The 23,348-nt window shown below is 28.6% G+C and overlaps 1 protein-coding gene across 2 annotated transcripts; it reads right to left on the reverse strand.

Moving 5' to 3' along the window:
- Positions 1-827: 827 nt before the first annotated feature.
- LOC122504285 (protein drumstick) lies at positions 828-23,348 on the reverse strand. Of its 2 annotated transcripts, none has more exons than XM_043615321.1 (3): positions 22,824-23,334; positions 12,480-13,047; positions 828-6,243 (listed from the first exon to the last, which is right to left on the reverse strand). In XM_043615321.1, the coding sequence occupies exons 2-3, from the start codon at positions 12,707-12,709 to the stop codon at positions 6,168-6,170; spliced, it is 306 nt and encodes a 101-aa protein (XP_043471256.1). In that variant the 5' UTR covers positions 12,710-13,047; positions 22,824-23,334; the 3' UTR covers positions 828-6,167. The 2 variants fall into 2 exon arrangements, with proteins under 2 accessions (XP_043471256.1, XP_043471257.1); XM_043615322.1 differs by lacking the exon at positions 828-6,243 and adding an exon at positions 6,256-6,559 and having other exon boundaries at positions 22,824-23,348.

Consider the following 23,348-nt stretch of genomic DNA (forward strand, 5'->3'; position numbering starts at 1 on the left):
ATTAGTATTAATATATATTAATTACAAAATTTTTAGTAATTTTTCTTAGAAAAATGGGTTCAAAAATATTTTCCCCGTTCAAATGAACGAAATTATGTTGTAAAAATATTTTCATTATAAATAGTTTCAAAAAATTAATGAAAATCCATAAAAAAATCAAAATTCTTTTAATATCGATAGTTTCAAAAAATTATTCACTGTAATGACAATGAAAAACATAAATTATTAATTTTGAAGATTTTATAAATTATTTTTTACTGCCTGGGATGCGATTTTGTAATTTTAATTTTTGACTATTGATCATTGCAAACAAAAATATAACTTTAAGAATAAATAAACTCCTTTATTTTTTTATTTACAAATTTTTTTGAATTAAATTTAATTTCTTTTAATTCAATTTTTATAAATTTTATTTTTTTTAATTTAAAATAATTCAATTTAATATTTTTTAAATTGTAATGTTTTAAATTTTGAAATTTTTATTTTAAAATGTTTTAGATTTTGAATCTTTTTATTTGAAAAATTTTTAATTTGGAAGTTTTTATTTTCAAATTTTTAATCTGAAATGTTTTTGACTTTCAATCATTTAATTTGAATCGTTTTTTAATATTTAATGTTTTTAATTTTATATTTTTTTATTTTGACTTTGACTTTCACGTTGACTTTCACGTTAACTTTGGCTTTCACTTAAAGTTTAAATTATTCAAAAATTATTTACAATAATATTTTTGAATTATGGAAAAGAAGGAATTAAATTTCGTTCATTAGAATGTTTACAAAAATAAATTTAAATTTAAAAATTTTACTCTGCTAGAGAAATTAATTTCAGAAATTGAAATTTTTACAAAAATACAATCAAAATTTGTTAAAAAAGTTTTAGAATTCACTTGTGAGAAAAAACCTTTTGAAAAACAAATTTTATTAAAGAAGATTTGAATATAAATTAAAATCCACCCATTTTAAGAAGCGGAATATTCCTCTCTCAAAAAAAAAAAACATAATTAAAAAAATTAAGAAAATAATTTTAAACACTGAGAGGAAATGTGACAATTTTCCGATATCGATATTGCATCACTGTCATTCATACACATTTCTATATATATTTATATGTTAATTGCATAAATACACTTTGTTGGATTTTTTCCTATCGCACAATATAAAGGGGAAAAAAAATAAAAATAAAACAGAATCATTGATATCCAGAACCTATTCGAATACAACAAGAAAGGGTTAAATAAGAAAAAAAAACCGGTTCTGCATTATCGAATCTTGTTCACTTTCTCCATGACAGTGGGAGGGCATATTAATTCACCGGTACAAAAATTCAAGTGCGTTGAAAGAAAAAAAAATTTTTTTTTTGTGCCTTGATAAGTGGGGGGCAGATTTTCGAAATCTAGAGGTCAAATATGAGAGAACCGTATGAATTCAAAAAAGAGGAGAAAAAAAATGAAAAAAAAAAAAAAAAAATGTCGCAAGATTAATCTGGGACCCACCGCGAACACGATCGGACGCGCGGTCATTTCTTGCTTGTGTGCTTTATAAATGCAATTAATTATTTGTGCCATTCCGCTTGATCGAGCTCGATGTCTACGCCGATCCTAGTGCTCGTCAGTTTATTGAGACCGGTCGAAATTGAAGTGACATTCTGCTCGCATGTTTATCCATTGGAAGCCAATGAGACACGGGACAATATGTGACTTTCGACGATGCTCTGTATGTTTCCAATTCTTCAAGGTCAATTTTTTCCCGTTTTGGAATTTTTGGTTTTGGAAAAATTTTCGTCTGCTTTCTTTTCCTTTTCTTCTTTCCCCCCTTTTTTTCTTTCCTCTCCTCTCAAAAAGGGGAGAAAGAAAATTAACCTCCCTTTCAAAAATAGAATAAGGAAAATATTCTTCCCCTAAAAAAAGGGGAAAAAGAAAATTCATCCCCCTAAAAAAGGGGAGAAAGAAAATTAATCCCCCTAAAAAATGGGAGAAAGGAAATTAATCTCCCTCTTAAAAATGGGGGAAAGAAAATTAATCTCCCCCTTAGAAATGGGAGAAAGAAAATTAATCCCCCCTAAAAAAGGGGAGAAAGAAAATTAATCTCCCCCTTAAAAATGGGAGAAAGGAAATTAATCTCCCTCTTAAAAATGGGGAAAAGAAAATTAATCTCCCCCTTAAAAATAGGAGAAAGAAAATTAATCCCCCCGAAAAATAGGGGGAAAGAAAATTATCTCCTCCTTAAAAATGGGAGAAAGAAAATTAATCGCCCTGAAAAAGGGGGGAAAGAAAATTAATCCCCCTAAAAAAGGGGGTGAAGAAAATTAATCTCCCCTTAAAAATGGAAAAATGAAAATTAATCCTCCTAAAAAAGGGGAGAAAGAAATTAATCTCCCCCTTAAAAATGGGAGAAGAAAAATTAAGCCCCCTGAAAAAGGTGGGGAGAGAATAATAACAAAAGGGAAAATTTATTTAGTACTTTTAATGAGGTATTAATTTCCTCCTTCTATTTTAAATTTTTTTGCTTTTAGACTTGATCTCACAGCTTCCGATAGATGGGTTATGGGTATCCGGTTGAAGAGAGCACGTCGCCTGGGGATTGGGCGTGGTTCACCAGTAGCTTAACATCACTAAACTTTGGTAGCATCTTCACCATCTCAACTGACCATTATTATGTAGTCCAATTTTGGACATGAGCCTCGAGGAGAACGTCCTTAATCTTCTTGTTTCTTCGGGGGACTTTAAAAAGATAGTCTTTGAGACTTTGTTCCTTTAAATATATATTTGTGTATTGTGGTTTTTTGTTTTGGAAATTTTTTTTATTTTTTAGTTCCTGTTGATTGTTTTTAAGTTTTTTTTTTTTTTTTTTTTTGGTTCGAAAGCTCTTCGTGTTCTTAGTAATGATTTTTGTGTCAATTTCAATTGAATTCAACAATTGAAAATTGTTTTTAGTGTTTGAATTTAGTTGGTATGAGGGATGAAGAAATTTAGCAATAGGTGCATCTCTTGTTCTTCTTTTTTTGCAACTAATTTCAAATTTTTAGTGATTTTTTAAACTCTTTTTCTCCTTTTGGTCCTTTTTCTCTTTTTTTTTTAAAGAAAAGAAGAGTTTTCTGAAAATTTTTGGATGGCTGATGATGATTGTAGCGAATGGTTAGAATCATAAATTTTAGGTGCATCCATTATTTGGTTTCATCTCGTTTTCCTTTCGCAATGTTCTTGGTGTTTCCTTTTTTTCTCTTGTTTACCTTTCTTCTCTTGTTCATCTTTTATCTCTTTTTTATCTTTCACCTCTCCTTTAGTTTTCTCCTCTTCCTTATTTTTCTCTTCTTCCTTATTTTTCTCCTCTTCTTTATTTTTCTCTTCTTCCTCATTTTTCTCTTCTTCCTTATTTTTCTCCTCTTCCTTATTTTTCTCTTCTTTATTTTTCTCCTTTTCTTTATTTTTTACTCCTCTTCTCCAGTTTTCTCCTCTTCTTCATGTTTCCTCTCTTCAACAACATTTTATCATGTTCCTCTTCTTTATTTTTCTCCTCTTCAATAATTGTCTCAAAATATTTGTAAATGATGATTTTAGAAAAGAAACTGAAACCAAAATTTTAGGTGCATCTACTATTTTTAATGATATCTTTTTAAAAATTTCTGAGTGCTTCTCTTTATTTTTCTCCTTCTTGTGTTTTTTCATCTTCTCAAATTTCTTTATCAAAGATTTTTAAAAATTTCTAAATAATGATTTTAAAAATGAAACTGGAACCAAAATTTTAGGTGCATCTACTATTTTTATTAATATCCTTTCAAAAATTTCTAAATGCTTCTTTTTATCCTTTTTGTTTTTTTCTCGTCTTCTTAAAAAAAACATTTCTTCATCAAAGATTTTTAAAAATTTCGAAATAATGATTATAGAAAAGAAAATGGAACCAAAATTTTAGGTGCATCTATTATTTTTATTGATATCCTTTCAAAAATTTCTAAATGCTTCTTCTTATTTTTCTTATATTTGTTTTTTTTTCGTCTTTTTAAAGAAAAAACATTTCATGATCAAAGATTTAAAAATTTCTAAATGATTTTGATAATTTTTTGCATACAAACTGAAACCAAAATTTTAGGTGCACCTCTATTTCGAATGATTTTCGTTCGTAATTTTTTTTTTTGTTTCTTTTTATTTTTCACCTTTTTGTTTTTCTCTTCACCTTCTTAAAAAAGTAATTCTTCATCATTCGAAAATTTTTACAGATTGGAACGAATAGTACATAGGTGCATCCATTATTTTTGATGATCTGGAACCAAATTTTAAGGTGCATCCATTAATTTTTCTTTCTTTTTGTAATATTTTTACTGCATCTACTTATTTCTTCAACTCTTCAACTTCAAAATTTTTAAGTGCATCCATTAATTTTTCTTTCTTTTCATAATATTTTTGCTGCATCCACTTATTTCTTCGGCTCTTCAACGAGTCAATTTTTTCCTCGTAGAAAATATTCAGAAAGGGTTTGAAAAAAAACTCAAAGTCCACTTTGCGATAATAGGTCCCAAAATTAATTAAACAAAAACTAAATAACAAAAAAAAATAAATCAACAAAAACAGATTTAAAAACTAATTTTTAATTCACCATGTCACTCGAATTTTAATAATTAAATTTCCATAAAGCTAAAAATATTTCACAACCGGTTCTCTCAATTTTTCCTTCAATTTCGATAATATTATAAATATAGTCGATTTTAAATAATTAATTTTCGAAAAAAATAAATTACAATTAATAAGTTATGCTTTCCTTATTAAAATTACACTTCATTTTTTCTCGGAAATTCCAATTTTTTTATTGAACTCAAGTTTACAAACGTCAAATCTGACGATTTACCATATGTAACAATATTGAAAATCGTCAGGTTTCACGTTGTAAACTTTCGTTCAATATTTTTCGAAATCAAATAGAAAAAAGAAAATAAAATTTAAAAAAGAATAATTTTTTTTTGGGCGAATAATTTTTGATGAATAGAAAATTGCACATTGGGATAAAATATATATATATATATATATATGTATAAATATAGTACAAAACATAGATACAAATCCAAGCGTTCGCAAAAAATCTTCCTCCATCCAAAATGAATATTATAATTGCTCGTAACGCATTTCCAAAATGGTTGTGATGTCTGCATTAATCCTTTGGACGTCGAACCTCACTGCATATGTTGATTCCCCGGGACTCGTTGAAGAAGGATCTTGGCTTTAGATTTATATAAACTGGTACGAAGCGGAGTGAATTGGTTTTTTCTTTTCAAGGAAATTACTAACGGAAATTGAATTAGGAATCAAAAATTATTTGAATAAGGATGAGGATATTATTTAAGGATGACAATTATTTTAGGATAATTATCTCAAAAAGTGAATCAATTCGAGGTACAATCTGAGAATCAAGAGAGCCGAATCCAAAGCAGAGGATTCAAAAATTTTGTTTCAAACAGGATTGAGTTAAAAAATGATTGATTCAGGCAGAATTGAATCGAAAATGATTGAGTCAAACAGGATTTAGTCAAAAACGATTGATTCAAACAGGATTGATTCAAAAACGATTGATTCTTACAGAATTGATTCGAAAACGATTGAATCTTACAGAATTGATTCGAAAACGATTGATTCAAACAAGATAGATTCAAAAAGGATTGATTCAAATAAGATTGATTCAAACAGGATTGATTCTGAAAGTATTGATTCAGAAAGGATTGATTTAAACAGTATTGATTCAGAAAGGATTGATTCAAAAATATTGATTGAAACATACTGATGGAAAATATTGATTCAAAGATATTGATTCAAAAATATTGAGTCAAAGATATTGAGTCAAAATATTGAGTCAAAGATATTGACTCAAAAATATTGAGTCAAATAGGAATCCACATAGCAAAAAGATTCTTTGCAAGGATTCTTTCTTTCGGATGATTCGTTCGAATGATTCGAATTTCACGACTCGAAAATGAGTCGAATCAATGATTCATATGGAGGATGACAAAAAGAAAAAAGGAAAATTGGAAACATTGATGGACTAGTGAGAAAGCTCAGGAGGACCTCGAAGAAAGAAGGAAACATCGAGGACAGAAGGAAGAATAGGGAAAGGAATATTAAAAATCTACATTTTCAAAAAAAAAAAAAAAATCTACGGAGTTTGTTGGAATGGCTGGATGGCTTCTAGTACCTAGAGTAGCCATTCGAATAGCCATTGGAGTAGCCGTTGGAGCCCTTGTAGGGAACGGAGTGTATACTTCTGGAACAAAGATTGACGAAAACGGAAGGTGAGGATGTGTGTTCAATTTTTTTCAAAATTTTTTTTTTTTTTTTTTTATAATCATAATAGTGCGTGTTAGTAAAACAGTGCAAAAAGGGCATGCTGGGAGGGATGCTGGGGGAGGAATCGAGGTGGCGGTTTCTTTTTCGATTCTTTTTCAAAATTTTTGTTTTCTTTGCTTTTTTTCTTTTTTTTTTGTTTGCTTTGCGGGAAAATTAGGGAGATCAGAGAAGAGTGCATTTTTTTGTGTGTGAAGACAGGAGGTTTCAGAGCTCCCGCTCACCGCCACCCACATCTACAACAGAACAGAAAACAAGACCGCCGCCATTACATATACAAGGTATCTATTAGTAACCACCATCAGAAATTTATTTTTTTTTTACTTTCTCTCTCTCTCCCTTAATTTCTACTATTACTGCCCATTTCCCGCAAAAAAAGTCTTTTTTTTTATTTAGCAATTATTTTTTAAGCGGAAAGAAAACAATTTTTTTAATTTATAGCAAATGTTCATTAAATGTAAAAAAAAAATTTTTTTATTTATAGCAAATGTTCTGTAAATGGAAAGAAAACGGTTTTCATTTGGCAAATAGTTTTTAAAGGGAAAGAAAACAATTTTTTTTTAAAAACAAATATTTTTTAAATGAAAAAAAAAACAATTTTCATTTGGCAAATATTTTTTAAATGGGAAGAAAATCATTTTCATTTGGCAAATATTTTTTAAAGGGAAAGAAAACAGTTTTTGTTTATAAAGATTAGAAAATTTGTTTTTAAGTCTTTTAGAGGAATGTGACAAATTTTCTTTTCTTTTCTTTCTCTTTTTTTATTTTTGGAATATTATTATGTACATAAAAAATATGCATATGAGATGAAATTCGAGACAGTGTGCTTGAAAGTGAAATGAACATTGGTTCGTGAAGGTTCGCGCGACTCAAAGGAAAGGATTCTCACAAAGTATTAAATGTAGTCATGTTATGAAGTTCCCATGCTGATCATTCCAGAAGAGACCGTTATTTTCCATTAAGAAGTAATTAATTGTGCAATGTTCGTGCATGTGCAATTCATTCTCAATGTACTCTTTCGATTGGTAGGCGTGCGAATCCATATACTCTTCTTTATTTTTTAAAAAATTTATTTAAAAAAAAGAAATTCTCTCCTTCTCCACTTTTAATGTCATCGAACGGACATAAAAAAGTCCGAAAGAATTATTAAGAAATAATTTTTAGAAAATAAAAAATTTTTTTTGAAAAAAACTTAAAAGTGAAGAAAATATGGAATCACAAACCTATAAACTAAATATTAATATTTTAAAGCAAAGCGTAGATCAAGTCACAGAATTCACTCGAAAAATGAGAAGATTATTCGTATTTACATTCTTTATTCTTCATTTTTTATTTTTTTATATTCTAAATAATAAAATACAAGTAAATATTTAATAACAATAATAATTTAATAATACTACTAATAATTTAATTATTATTTTAATTTTATTTGCCTTATTTTATAATTTAATAATAATAATAATAATAATAATAATAATAAAATCATAATTCAAAAATTTTGTAGAATTTTTTACATGTTAAATAATTGTTTGATTGTTAATTATTGAAATAAATTGATAAAATTATATTTTTACCAGTTCACCTTGAAAATAACAAATTTTTTCGATCGCGCACAGTAGGCAATGTGCAATAGTGCCTCTCTTTTTTTTTTGCAATAAATTATTTCAATCTAAACCGACAGGTTTTGTGTGCTCACGAATTGAACCGGAATTTATGATCCGATCTATCGTATTTTTATCTAGATTCGAATTAATATTCCATTGTCTTCTCTCAATTAAACACGTTATTCTAATTATGTAATATAAATCCTCCGATAAAAATTTCATTCAATGTAAATAATTCTTTAATAAATTTTTGTAAATTGACTATATAATTGATCGGAGTTAATAAATTGTATATTCAATTAGAATTAGTTGATGACAAATTACAATTATAAATTAATAATAAATAAATCTAATTAAGTAATTATTAATTATTAATTATTAATTATTAATTATTAATTATTAATTATTAATTATTAATTATTAATTATTAATTACTAAATATTAATTATTAATTATTAATTAACAATGATAATTCGAATATTCAGTAAATTATTATGTAAATTAATAAATAAATTACTATCAAGTGTTTAATATTTAATAATAAAAATAAAATATTTAAATATTTAATGACAACAAAATTAATAACAATAAAAGTGAATCAACGAATTTGTTTAGTGAATTTCATTAATAAGTATTATTAATAAAACTAATTAAATTTTTAATTTTTCTATTACATTGAATTGAATTTTTCTAAAAGAGAAAAAAATTATTTCACAACAATGGAATCAATTTTAAGTGACGAATTCGAATTTTGACCATTATTTTATAAATATTTATTTATTTATTTATTTACAAAGGAGAAAATTAGAATAAATGAAAAATACACAAAGAAAAGGAGAGTTTTTCAAAAAAAAAAAAAACTAGGTGAATTGAATTAACGAAGAAAAGAACAAAAAAATCGTGTTCTAAATTTCAAAAGAATAAGAAAGACTAGTGAAAAGATGGTATCGAATGAAAAAAAAAGTGATGGATGATGGCGAGAAGTTTCGAAGTTTACACGAATGAAAAAAAAAAAGATGTTTTAGACTGGACAGTGTCAGCTTTCCTCTCTATTTAAATTTTTGGGACCGCGGCTAGCCTTTATGTTGCTTTTGTCGACAGGAAATAATTCTTCACAATGCAGAAGAGCTAATTTCAATTTACAAACAAAAAGAAACTGAAAAAAAAAATTAAAAAAAAAGAAAGAAAAAAATGAATAAAGCTGTTTAACCGGTTTACATATGGAAGGTCTATCGATCTTGCGCCTTCTTTTCTTTTTTTTCTTCTTTTTTTTTCTTCATTTTAATCAATTGTCATTGCAAAACGGGAGTTTGATGTGTGTGCGCGTCGAAATTAAAATTTTTTAATTCAATTTTTACCTATATACCGCACAATTCTTTCTCATTTCACATTCTCTCATCAAAAAAGTTTCTCGTATCTTCAGTTTCGTGTGAATTCTGATTTTAAAATTTTAACCATTTTTCAATCCAGAGAGAAAAAAAAGAATCTTTCCCCTAAGTTTTACTATTTTTTTAAATTAAAAATTAAAAAATTTAAAAATTAAAATCAAAAAACAGAATTAAATGTTTAAAAAAATAAAATTCTACTCTTCTGAAATAAAATTTATTTTTTATTTATTTTTTACTAAATTTTCCAAAAAGTAATAAAATTGAGACAAAATAAAATTGAAAAATTAAGAAGCAAAAAAAAAAAAAAATAGGCAAAAAAATTACAAACGAGAACGATAAATTACTATTCAACGTTCCTCAACATGAAGGATCAAGCATTGATATTTTAATTACAGCGTATAAAAAACTCTCTTTGTTCTGAGGTGAAATTAATCATGAATGAAAAGTGAATCATTGGAAGTGTTCATCACTCATGACGAACATCATTAAATATATCTTATATTTATAAAGAAAAAAAAATTCTCGACTTAGATAGCGGAACAGCAAATAAAAACTTTTCTTCTCCCTGGATGAAAAATATGCAGCAATCTATTCGCAAATGACAATTCAAAACCAAATTACAAGAAAAAAAATTTTTTTACACCAAAAAGTGGGTTTAATTCCTCGACTACTGTGAATCAATTTTAATCAACCTTTTTGTTTTAATAATATTAATTTTAATAATTTTAATTTTAACAATTAATTGTAAATAATTAATTGTAAATAATTAATTTTAAATAAATTATTATAATTAATAAATTATACCCAATTAATTAATTTCTAATAGTTGGTTAATAAATTAATACTTATTGATTGACTAATTAATCATAATTGATAAATTATTTTAACATAATTGACTAATTTGTTAACAATCATGGATTAAGTAATTAATAACAATTGAATAATTAAATTATCAGAATTATTTAATTTGGTACTAAATTAATAACAATTGATTAATTAGTTAACAATAATTAATTTAGTAATTAATAAAAATCGACTAATTAAATTTTTAGAATTGATTAATTTGTTAATAATAAATAGTTAATAAATTAACAACAATTTATTAATTTATTAATTAAACATAATTGACCAATTTGTTACCAGTAATTGATTAAGTAATTAATAACTATTGATTAATTAAATGGTCAGAATTTCCCAATTTATTACCAATAATTAATTAAGGAATTAATAATAATTGATTAATTTATAATTAACTGATTCGTTAACAACAATTAATTAATTAATCATAATTTACTGATTTGAAAACAACAATTAATTAATTGATCATAATTGACTAATTTGTTAACAACAATTAATTAATTAATCATAATTGACTAATTTGTTAAAAATAATTAATTAATTAATCATAATTGACTAATTTGTGAAAAACAATTAATTAATTAACATTAATTTACTAATTTGTAAACAATAATTGATTAAGTAATTAAAAACAATTTATTAATTAATTTATCTGAATTAACTTATTAATTAACAATAATTGATTAAGTTACTAAAAACAATTGGTTAATTAAATTATCTGAATTAATTTATTGTTCAAAAAGGGATCAAATAATAAATAAATGATTAATTAATTCATAATAATTGACTAATTAATTTATTAATTAACCAAAAAGGTATCATCTAATAAGTAAATGATTAATTAATTCATACCTAATAATTGACAATTTAATTTATTAACTAACCAAAAAGGAATCAACTAATTAATAAATAATTAATAAATTCATAATAATTGACAAATTAATTTATTAATTAACCAAAAAGGAATCAAATGATAAATAAATAATTAATTAATTTATAATAATTAACTAATTAGTAACAATCATTTAATGATAACAATTATTTACTGAGAATTAACTAACTAATTATAATGAACTAATTTACAATAATTATCTAGCTAATGAATAATAGTAATTAATTAATTAATTAATTTATAATAATTGATTAATTTATTTATAATAATTATTTAATTGCTCAAAGAAAATGTTACATTCAAATTTAGAATTTATGAAATTCAGATAAATTTGCGACTAATTAATATATATGCAAATTAATTCAAACTTATAAATTAATAGCTATATAATTAAAAAAATATATTATCATTACTTAATGTAAATTAGTAATTTGATTCGTGTTAATATTTAGAATGTCATTATTATTAACCAATTAATGGTAATTAGTATTGGTAATTAATATCAATTAACGTCAACTAATTAGCAGAATTAATCGAATTATACTTATGGTTAATTTTAATTTGAGTGTATTTGAATTTAAAAAATTTGATTTTAACAAAATTGTGTTGGATAAAAAATAAATGTAAATAAAAAATATTTTACAAAATAATTACAAAAATATTAGAGTTGAGTATTTATAGATATTGGAGCAAGTAGATTAATTTTTCGATGATGCAACAAGTGACTTGAATTATTAATCACTTAATTATTCACTGCCGAGTCCTTTGTCCACTACATCCCCAACTTTCCCCATTCGCAAGCCACCATTATTTACTATTATTATTATTTCTTCTCAAAACAAAAAGAAAAAGAAATCTATAATTTATAGCCCCTCTTTACAAAAAGAAAAATTATTTATTATTATCATTACTATTTTTTATTATTATTAATAACATTATCATTGTCATTATTATTTTTATTATAATTACTATTATTATTACTGTTACTATCATTATAATCGGATCACCCTTATAATCACTATTTTTTAATAAATATCACTATTATTTTTATTATTAAAATTTGGCCGAGTGATAGTTTCAATTAATACTATATTATAATTATTATTATCACTATCAGTATTATTATTATTTTTTTTCTATTATCAGTATTATTATAGTGTTATTATCATTAGCAAATAGATTAGGAAGCATTGCGACGGCGTGCGAGTGTTTCTTAATAATTTTGGAATTCAGAAAAAAACTCTTTTGTTAAAAATGGAAAATTAAAGAAGAGGGAGGGTAGTTTTTGACCCAGTTTATATTGCGCAGCCGCCGTCGCAAAGTGCTTCTGAAAAATATTAAAATAGCGAAAAAAGCGTGAAAAAAGCTCATATCACAGAAGCCAACTATCTCGATTGTAGTTTGTTGACAGTACCTGTGTTGTTTGAGATTGTCCTGCCGCTTGAAGGATTTGCCGCAGACCTCGCAGGTGAAGGTCACGTCGTCCTTGTGACTGCGTTCGTGGATCATCAGGTTGTAGGGCTTTGTGAAACGTCGCTGGCAGTACTTGCAAACGAACTCGACGGTGCACTTGGCTCGCATCTTCTGCCGCCGGCCGAACTCCCTGCCCTGCCCCTCTGTCTCCATCGGCATTATCGCGAACATCCTTATAAATTCCCACCGCTCCCTGCTTGCTTGAGACTATATTGCTTTCTCTCTCTCTCTCTCTCTCTCTCTCTCTCTTTTGCTATCGCCTCGAGACTGTGTCTCTCCCTCTCCTCTTCTTTTAGTGGCTTCGCAGTCACTCTTTTGGGCAAAAGTCTCTTTCTCTCTCTCTCTCTCTTTTTCTCTCGCTTGCTTGGCCCCACGGCAATCCTCTCTCTTTATCTCCCCTCCCTCGCTTCTTGTCACGCTGACTGGTTGGCTGTTGGCTCCCGGGAGTGAGATCACACTGACTCGGTATTGCCAACGATGGATCGCACTTTGATCGCACGGCGAGCTACCTGTGGACAAGATCGAATTGACTATGTTTTATGGTGTTTATGTATACGCTTGTGGGATCGATTAATATGAACATGGTGCCACCGATCAGGGGGATCTATTGCTCTATACCCCAATGGTCAGAAGTTAACTTCCTACCAAGAGTCCCTTCGCTCTTTCTTTTACAACAAAAGTTGTTAACTTTAAAGTTAACTTAGCTTGCTTTAAAGCGAGCTTTAAAGTTAACAACTTTTGCTGTTAGGTCCCTTACGGACCTAAAGTCCATAAGAGACTTTACTTGTAAAGTTAACAATTTTTCTTGCCAATTTTTCTTATGTACAATACTCAAAGCAAAATTATTACTATTCTGTAAGAATAAGTATTAACACTGTTGAAAAACTAGCAATTTTTGCACCTCCGTGCGCAAAGTTGACTTTTACCCACTCTGAAGAGGGTGTAAAATGTCTTCTTATTACACAAGTGCGGAAAATAGTCGTTTTTCGCATTGGTGTACTCGTAGAGTGAGAAAAGCGTCCACTTTGCACAGTTTCAGAAGGAACAAACTTACCTAAGCGAATATTAAGTCCCTTAAAGCTTACTAATACCCCCTAAAGTTTCCTAATGTCCGCTAAAGTTTCCTCAAGTTCCTTAAAAATTCCTATTATCCACTAAAAGTTTCCTGAAGTTCCAAAAAATCTACCGAAGTTTCGCTTACTTCCCTATAAACTTCCTTAATGTTTTCTAAATTTCCTTAAAGTTTCCTACTGTTCGATAAAGTTTCCTGCAGTTCCATAAAGTAACCTATAAGGCACCATAAACTTTCCTAAAGTCCGCTAAGGCTTCCTGAAATCTTCTAAAGTTGCTTAACACTCGCAGAAGTTTTCTGAAGTCCTTCTAAAGTTCTCTAAAGTTTCCTGAAGTTTCAAAAAGTCTCCTAAAGTTGTATAATACTTACTAAAGTTTCATAAAGTCTCCTAATGTTGTCTAATACTCACTAAAGTCTACTAAAGTTCTTTAAAGTTTCCTAAAATTGCCTACAGTTGCCAAAACAATCCCTTAAATCTTCCTAAAGTTCCTTAAAGTATACCATAAAATTTCCTGAAGTCCCATTTAGCTTCATAAAGTGCCCTGAAGTTTCCTAAAGTACCCTATAAAGTCCTTTAATGTTTCCTAATATCCGCCAAAGTTTCCCTAAGTTCCCTAAAGTTGCTTAATATCCGCTCAAAGTTTCCTAAAATTTCATAAAGTCTCCTAAAGTTTCCTAATGTCCGCTAACGTTTTCCAATAATTGCTAAAGTTCCCTAAATTTACCTAAAGTGACCTTTAAAGTCCCCTACAGTTTCTTGAAGTTCCCTAAAAATCCATAAAGTCCCTAAAACTCTTTAAAGTTACCTAAAAATTCCTTAATGTTTCCTAAAGTTCCATAAAGTCATCTAAAGTTCCCTAAAGTTACCTGAAGTTACATATAAAGTACCCTAAAGCTTCCTAAAGGTCCTCGAAGATTTCTGATGTTCCCTAAAATCTCCTAATGTCCCCTAAAGTTTTCTAATATCCGTTGAAGTTTTCTTAAGTCCTCTAAAGTTTCTTAATATCCGCTCAAAGTTTCCTGAAGTTTTAAAAAGTCTCCTAAAAGTTTCCTAATGTCCGCTAAAGTTTCCTGAAGTTCCTTAAAAATTCCTATTATCCACTAAAAGTTTCCTGAAGTTTCACAAAGTCATCTAAAGTTCCCTAAAGTTTCCTAATATCCGCTAAAAGTTTCCTGAAGTTTAATAAATTCATCTAAAGTTCCCTGAAGTTACCTAAAGTCTCCTAAAAGTTTCCTAATGTCCGCTAAACTTTCCTGAAGTTCCTTAAAGATTTCTATTATCCACTAAAAGTTTCCTGAAGTTTAATAAATTCATCTAAAGTTCCCTGAAGTTACCTAAAGTTACATATAAAGTCCCTTTAAGTTTCCTAAAGTTCCTTAAAAAATTTGAAATTTCCTAAAATATCCTAATGTCCTCTAAAGTTTCCTAATATCCACCAAAGTTTCCCTAAGTTTCCCAAAGTTTCTTAATATCTGCTCAAAGTTTTCTGAAGTTTCAAAAAGTTACAAAAACTTTCCAATGTTCGCTAAAGTCTCCTAAAGTTTCATAAAGTTTCCAAATGTCTGCTTGAGTTTTCTTAAGTTTCCTAAACTTTCTTAATGATCGTTAAAGTTTCTTGAAGTTACCTAATGTTTCCTAAAGTCTGAAGTTGTCTAATACTCCCTAAGATTTCCTAGAGTCCCCTAAAGTTCCTTAAAGTTCCCTGAAGTTGTCTAAAGTTTCCTATAAATTCCCTTAAAGTTTCATAAAGTCCCCTAAAGTTTCCTAAAGTATACCCTAAAGTTTCATAGAGTTTCCATAAAGTTTCCACGTCAAAAAATTAATGAACCAGCCAGTTTCAGAAATAGCAAATTTCTAGGACGAAAAGTAAATACTTTGCCCACTTTCACATCAAAGTGAGTAAAATTGGAACTTTTCTAACTATATACCTCAAAACAAATATTGCTTAAAATTTCCCAAAGTTTATTAAAAAAAAATTGAAGTCAAATAAAATTTTTTATTTCACTGTCAATTACCCAAGAATTGAAGCAATAAGGAAATCACAAAAATAACAATATAACGTGTATCAAGATTTCTAAAAAAAACATTTTCACATTGTTTGCGGTTACAGTATCTCTATACTATTAAGTGTGTGGTTTCAAATCCGTAAAAATTTATTTATTATCCAAAGGATTTTACTTTATTTACTCTCAAGTATATATTTGACACTAAAGACGTACCAGACACATTTTTATGAATTAGTAAATTCTCATTTGTATAGTAATAAATTATATACAGTTGTGATTTAGTCAATTTAATTTTTGTCAGTTTTTTACCAAAAATAATTTTGAATCAAAAAAGTTGATCTAATAAATACAGAAGAAAATTGAACAATACAAAAAAAGAATTTTTTTGTAAAAAAATTTTTTTTCTTGTATTGTTCAATTTTCTTCTGTACTAAGTTAAATTTTCTGTTACGAAATTTTTGGAGAAAGGAAATATTAATTCCGAAACCAAATTATTTTTCACTGGCAGCTATAATTTTAAAGAAAGAAACATCTAAAAATGAAAATGATCTATGATCAACATATAATTAAAAGCGATATTTTTGCAAGTAATATCCTTTACAGTTCATAAATCACAAACGTGAGGTCAACATGTGTACCGCACAAGTGCTTATGAAACAGTAGAGATTATTATCATAATTCATATCATTGTATAATGTATTCGTTTATATATACTGTATATATTCATTTATACTAGAGTAATAAATTCTCTAATTAACACATTATTCAAAAAATTAGCTGAAAGGCAAAAAGAAAAAAATTTCCTTTTTATTTTCCCAAAAAAAAATATATATATATACTGTAAACCTTTCCTACCGAAAAATTTTATCATCATAAATCTAACACACTTATCGGATCCAGAGGACCATAAAAATCCCAATTCTACCAAAATAAAAAAAAATTCCGAATCTCTGATAACTGCATTCTCGAACTGTGGAAAAAAAAGATTGGAAGAATTTCTCGCCTAATTTTCTCTGACTAGTTATTCTCTTTTACATGCACCCTTTTACTTTTGGGTTTTTTTTTTGTTTGTTTTAGAATTGGGATTTTGGTTTGAAAAATTCTGTGTGTATAAATCAAGATTGTTTTTATTTTGATCAGAATTCAGCGATTAGAGGTTTGAAAATTGGAATGCGGTTTTCGTTGGGAGAAAAAAAAATGTGGGTTGTTCCGATGTGTTGGAGAGAGAATACAGTAATAAAAAGGCCCCTGGGGTCGATCGCGACCATTGTGCCAGGAACTAAACTTGAGCTACCGTCGGGTAAGCGCATACTCGAATAAAGTGGCGTGTCCGAATGAGTAATAAGCGTGCCGGGGCGTAGCCCGGTTGGTTAGTAAGCCTGACGGCGGTGCAGTGGGGTCTAATTGGGCAACCGTGTTACGCACGCTTCTGCAGTTTTCTCTCTCTTTCTCTCCTTCTCTCTCTCTCACACACTCTTTTCCTTACTCACTACCCTGCAGCCTTTCATTTCCCCTCAATTCACACTTAACCTTTCTCTCACCTCGATTCTCTTTTTCTTACTCTCTCCCACTACTTCTATCACCCTTTTTTCCCCATTATTTGCATTTTTCTAAAGTTCTCTCGTTTCACTTATACTTTCCTTTTTCTTTTTTTTCACACTTTCGTCCCTAAAGTCTTAGAGATTCATAAAATTCGACAAACTCACTTTTATACGGCTAAAGTTCATTGAGGTTCCCTAAGTTACCCAAAGTTCATTAAAGTTTCCTGAAGTTCCCTACAAGTTTCATAAAATTCCACAAAGTCACGTTTATATCATTAAAGTTCCTTGAGGTTTCCTAAAAAGTTCACTAAAGTTACCAAAAATTCCTTACAAGTTTCATAAAAACTTAATAAAAATTTGGCCCCTGAAGTTGCCAAAGTTATACCTACAAAGTACTCAAAAGTCCCTTAAAATTTTTTATATTCCCTTAAAATTCCCTAAACTTACTTAATGTTTCCTCAAGTCTCCAAAATTCTCCTAAAATTCCCTTAAGTTACCTAAAGTTCCTTAATGTTTCCTGAAGCTCCCTAAAGTCCCCTAAAATCTCCTAATGTCCGCAAAAATTGCCTGAAATTAACTAAAGTTTCTTAATGTCCCCTAAAAGTTTCCTTAAGTTTCATAAAGTCTCCTAAAGTTCCCTGAAGTTGTCTAAAGTTACATACAAAGTTTTCTAAAGTTCCTTAAAATTTCCTGAAATTGACTAAAGTTTCCTAATATCCGCTAATGTTCCCTAAATATTCGCTATAGATTCCTTAAAGCCGCTAAAGTTTCCTGAAGTTTCATAAAGTCTTCTGAAGTTCCCTGAAACTACCTACAGTTACCTTTAAAGTCCCCAACACTTTCTTGAAGTTGCCTTAAATTTCCTTAAGTTACCTAAAGTTCATTAATGATTACTGAAGTTCCCTCAAGTCCCCTAAAGTCTCCTAATGTCCACTAAAGTTCCCTAATATTCGCTAAAAGTTCACTGAAGTTTCACAAAGTCTTCTAAAGTTCCCTAAAGTTTTCTAATATCCACAAAAAGGTTCCTGAAGTTTCATAAAGTTTCCTAAAGCTCCCTGAAGTTACTTCAAGTTCAATAAAGTTACCTACAAAGTTCCCTAAAAGTCTAAAAAGTTACTTACAGTTTCCTAAAGTTACCTAAAGTTTTCTGAAGTATCCTAAAATTGTTTAACACTAGCTTATGTTTCCTATAGTTCTCATAAAGTTCTCTATAAAGTTCGTTAAAGTTTCCTAAAGCTTCTTAAAGTTTCATAAAGTATTCTAAAGTTGTCTAATGTACTCGCTAAAGTTTCCTAAAGCACCTTAAAGTCCCCTAAAGTTCTCTAAAGTACCTTGAAGTTTTCCATAGCTTCATTAAGTACTCTGAAGTTTTCTAAGTTCCCTATAAAGTCCCTTAAAGGTTCATAATGTTCGCTGAAGTTTCCTAAAGTACCCTAAAGTTTAATAATGTTTTATAAAGCCCTTTAAAGTTTCCTAAAGTTTCTAAAAGTTTTCTAAAGCTCCCTGCAGTTTCATAAAGTTTCCTAAAGTTTGGCTAATGGTCGCTAAAAATTCCTAAAGTTCCCTAAAGTTACCAATACAGTCCGTCCAAGCTTTTTTATTTCCCCTAAAGTTCTCTAAAGTACCTTTAAGTTTCCTAAAATTCCCTAAAGCTTCATAAAGTGCCCTAAAGTTTCCTAAATTCCCCTATAAAGTCCCTTTAAGTTTCCTAATGTTTGCTAAAATTTCCCAAAGTGTCTTAAAGTTCCTTAATGTTTTATAAAGTTCCTTAAAAGTCCCTTAAAGTTTCCTAAAGTTCTTTTATGTTTTATAAAGTTCCTTATGAAGTCCCTTAAAGTTTCCTAAAGTTCTTTAATGTTTTATAAAGTTCCTTATAAAGTCCCTTAAAGTTTCCTAAAGTTCTTTAATGTTTTATAAAGTTCCTTATAAAGTCCCTTAAAGTTTCCTAAAGTTTCTTAATGTTTGCTAAAGTTTCCTTAAGTTGCCTAATGTATCCTAAAGTCTCCTAAAGTTGCCTATTATTCACTAATGTTCCCTAAAGTTATTCCCAAAGTTAATTAAAGTTTCCAATGTCTGCCAAAGTTTCCTGAAGTACCCTTATGTTTACTAATATTTTCTAAAGTTTCCTGAAGTTTCATCTAATGTTTCATAGAGTCTCCTAAAGTTCCGTAAAGTTCACTAAAGTTACCTAAAGTTCTTTAAAGTTCCCTAAAGTTTCAGAAAGTTTTCTAAAGTTGTCTAAATAGTTCCTTAAAGTTCCCTAAAGTTTCCTAATGTCCGCTAAACTTCCTAATATTAGTTTGGTAGAATAGTAAAATATAATTAGTTTAATAGTTAATAATTAATTGTAAAAACAGTAGTATTATTTAGTGTTTTTCAAGTAAAGAAGTGAAAAAGTAATGAAGTGAAGAAGTGACTAGTGAATAGTAAAGAAAGTAAAGAATTATTATTATTGAATACAATTACAAAGTGAAGACAATTTTTTTTCTTTCTTTCTTTTTTTTTATTCATTTGAATCTCGGAGACTTTTTATAATAATACATTGTACCATAAATGCCGCGCTTTAATTCAAGAATAATTACAAATGTAATGGAAGGTCAACCACAAACCGATGACTATCAATCAAAAGAAATTACAATAAAAAAATAAAGAAGGCTCACTACAAGAGCTTCTTTATATCTATTAATTACAATCCAACTTGTATCACGCTTTATTATAACAAACAGTAGAGCCATGCATATAATACTCGACCTATGCGATTTCCAATGTAAAATTATATTTTCTCCATAGCAAAGCTCTTGACATTGCGTTTTAAACTCGAGATTTATTGCGCAACAAATTTCATTGCAACTGAAATTATATAGCGCAACTAAAATTACAGAATATATTCAAATAATGTTTGTAAACATTAATAATTATAAATATGTCAAAAATAATTATAAATAAGGCAAATATTGTTTTTTTCATCCAAAAAGTGATAGCAGAAAAAAAGGAGAGAGAAATAAGGACAGATTGAAAAAAGGACAGAATGAAAGAAAGTCATAAAGACAAAATGAATGTGAGTAAAAAGACAGATTGTAAGTGAGTAGAAAAGACACAATGAAAGTAATTAAAAATGAGAGATGAAGGTGAATAAGAAAGACAGAATGACAGTAAGTAAAAAAGACAGAATGAAAGTGAGTAAAAAGGACATAATGAAAATGATTAAAAACAAGAGAATGAAGAAGTATAAAAGACAGAATGAAAATGAGTAAAAAACAAAATGAAGATAAGTAAAAAAGACAGAATGAAAGTGAATAAAAAAGGCAGAATGAAAGTAAACAAGGACAGAATGAATGTAAGTAAAAAAAAGACAAAATGAAAGTAAGCAATAGAGACAGAATAAAGGATTAAAAGAGTGAAAGAATGAAGAAAGAATGAAAGAAGAAAAGAAAGGGCCAATCGTCAAAAATCAAAAGAGACAAGTGTATAAAACAATATAAGTGGGAGGGCGAATTGAATTCACTTCTGGCGTTTGTTATTTTTATTTCGTGTGCGCGCGATTGAATTGAAGGGAACCAACCGACGGTGTCGGTCGAAGGAACAGAGATTGTGACTCGTCCCTTGGATTGTGTATATATGTTGAATAAGACGGATAAGAAGGGAGCAAGCCAACCAAAGAACGGCTACTGTGCGTGCACCGCTTCACGGATAAGAAGGGAGCACTTCCTGTTGGCGGTCGCTGTTAGCCAACCAAAAGTGAGTAGCTGGCTACTGTGCACCGCCCTGTGCTAAAATCCCAGCTACCGGTTTTAGACCACTCGCTACCGACTACTATACTTCCAATGGGCCTGGACCACAATCTCCCCCCACCCCTCTTCTCTCTTTTTTTTTACTCCGTTCGATTCTGATTCCCAAAAGGGCCCCTCCACCCTGTTCCGAGACCCTTTTCTTTGATATCAAAAAGAAAAATGGTGGAGCCCCGACCATATCAATCGCGCTGAGAAAATGGAACATTTCTTTTAATCACTTTTATGCTTGTTGTTTTAGATTTTAAGTTAATATTTTTAATTTCTTAACGAATTTTAATTTAATTTATGCTAACATATTTTAAATAAAAAATAAAATTTACTCTTTGACAAAATAAATAAAGTTTTTTTTTAATTTTAGAATTTTACGGAGTAAACACTTTTTTGTACCCCTCGTAAACCCTAAAATCCTTAAATGCCACTTATTTAAAAGTGTTTACAATTTTTTTTAATCCCTTAAACCCTTTCTTTATACCCCTTAAACCCTCCTTTTATACTCTTTAAACCCAATTATTTTAAGGGGGTTTAGAATTTTTTGTAATCAATTCCAAATTGATGGACATAATTTTCAATTTTTATTTTTTTAATTTTCTAAAGGTTTGCAATTATTTTAAGCAAAAAATGTGGGAATATAATTTACACATATAAATAAATATTTCACTGAGAAGACTATATATTTAAATCAAATTTAATTGTCCTTGTTATACAGTTAAAACTAAAAATTATTTTTGATTCAATACATAGTATGTTTGATTCAATAAATAATAAGTTTGATTCAATACTAAAGTTTGATTCAATACTAAAGTTTGATTCAATACAAAAGGTTGATTCAATAGAAAACTTTGATTCAATACAAAACTTTGATTCAATAAAAAATACGTTCAATTTAAAATATCATAAAATGTGTTTAATTTAAAAAATATTTTTTTGATTGACTACTTATTTTTGAATTAAAAAAAAATTTTTTTCTCGGTGAAGAAAAATGAAGATGGTAGAATTTTTTAGAGGATGGAAGTTTTAAAATTTCTATTTGATCAAAGTATGATCTGTTCGATTGGATAATTTGGTGACAATTTCAAAAAGATCGAGGAGATGAAGTTCTGTTTTTAATAAACGCACTTTGTAATTAACACTGAATAATTATTGCAAATTTTTTTAAACCAATTCTACGCAATGGGAACTTGATTAATTGCCAGGTGATTAATTACATCGATTATAATTACTACCTATCGGAGAAATTATTTACAATTCAATTACACTGGGAAGTAATTATCCTCCTGTCAATAAGTATTCTAAATTTCTAATTAACTAGGAATAATTATAATTGTTTAAAATTATAATCCGTTAATTATTACTTTATGAATTTAATTATCAATTTCGCATTTAATAATTAATTTACGAATTAAATGATTAATTTACCAATTATAAATTTACGAATTATTAATTTACGAATTAAATAATTAATTCACCAATTATTAATTTACGCATTAAATAATTAATTTACTAATTAGTAATTTGCGAATTAAATAATTAATTTACCAATTATTAATTTACGAATTATTAATTCAGGAATTAAATAATTAATTTACCAATTATTAATTTGCAAATTAAATAATTAATTTACCAATTATTAATTTACGAATTATTAATTTGGGAATTTAATTATTAATTTCTAAATTGTATGATTAATTTACGAGTTGTACGATTAATGTACGAATCTAATTATTAATTTCCAAATTGTATTAATAATTCACGGGTTTTAATTACCAAGCGGTCAATTTCGCGGTTTGTAAATTAATTTACCAGACTATAGAGATAAATTGGGAAAATTGAGAAGGAACACTTTAGATTTAGATATTAATAATAAAAGAACTTACGAAAATTTTCGAATGCTGAAGAAGCGGTAAGTGAAAGGCACTAGTGATGAATGGCAAACAAACACGATGTGAAGTTTCGCAAAAAATTTCTCGATAACAAAAGAACGTGTTATAATCCTTTGACAGAATATTAAAATCGAAGCACGATTAAAAGGACTTGGGGATATGGTTTTTGCGTATGCGTAAGGAAAAGGCTGACAGGTCTGGACCGTTTGGGTGCGCGGCGTCGACTGAAACCTCCGGTTGGTTGGTACTTGGTAGCCCGAATAGTAGACCGAAGACGGTAGGTCGTAGTGTAACGCTAAAGGTCTCCGCTTCTTCTGGTTGGAGGACCGGGACCTCCCTACCGAACTCGGGCCTGGTGTTCTCCTGTAACCTTCCGCGCAGCGCGATCCCAAAGCTGCTGGATGATCGTAGTAGTGGTAGTAAAAGAAGAAGTAGTAGCGGTTTTTATCCCGACCAAAACTCTGTCCTTGTCTCACCGGTCGCCGAATAGCAGCGCGGTTACTCACAAATCCTTCGAGA

Source organism: Leptopilina heterotoma, unplaced genomic scaffold (genome assembly GCF_015476425.1).
Source record: "Leptopilina heterotoma isolate Lh14 unplaced genomic scaffold, ASM1547642v1 Lhet_287, whole genome shotgun sequence".
Lineage (NCBI taxonomy): Eukaryota > Metazoa > Arthropoda > Insecta > Hymenoptera > Figitidae > Leptopilina > Leptopilina heterotoma.

Coding starts and splice junctions, on each gene's coding strand:
- LOC122504285 (XM_043615321.1), bottom strand. CDS start 12,709: ATGTTCGCGATAATGCCGATGGAGACAGAGGGGCAGGGCAGGGAGTTC. Junction 6,244..12,479: donor GACAATCTCAAACAACACAG/GTACTGTCAACA, acceptor TCTTTGTTCCAG/AAGTATACACTCCGTTCCCT.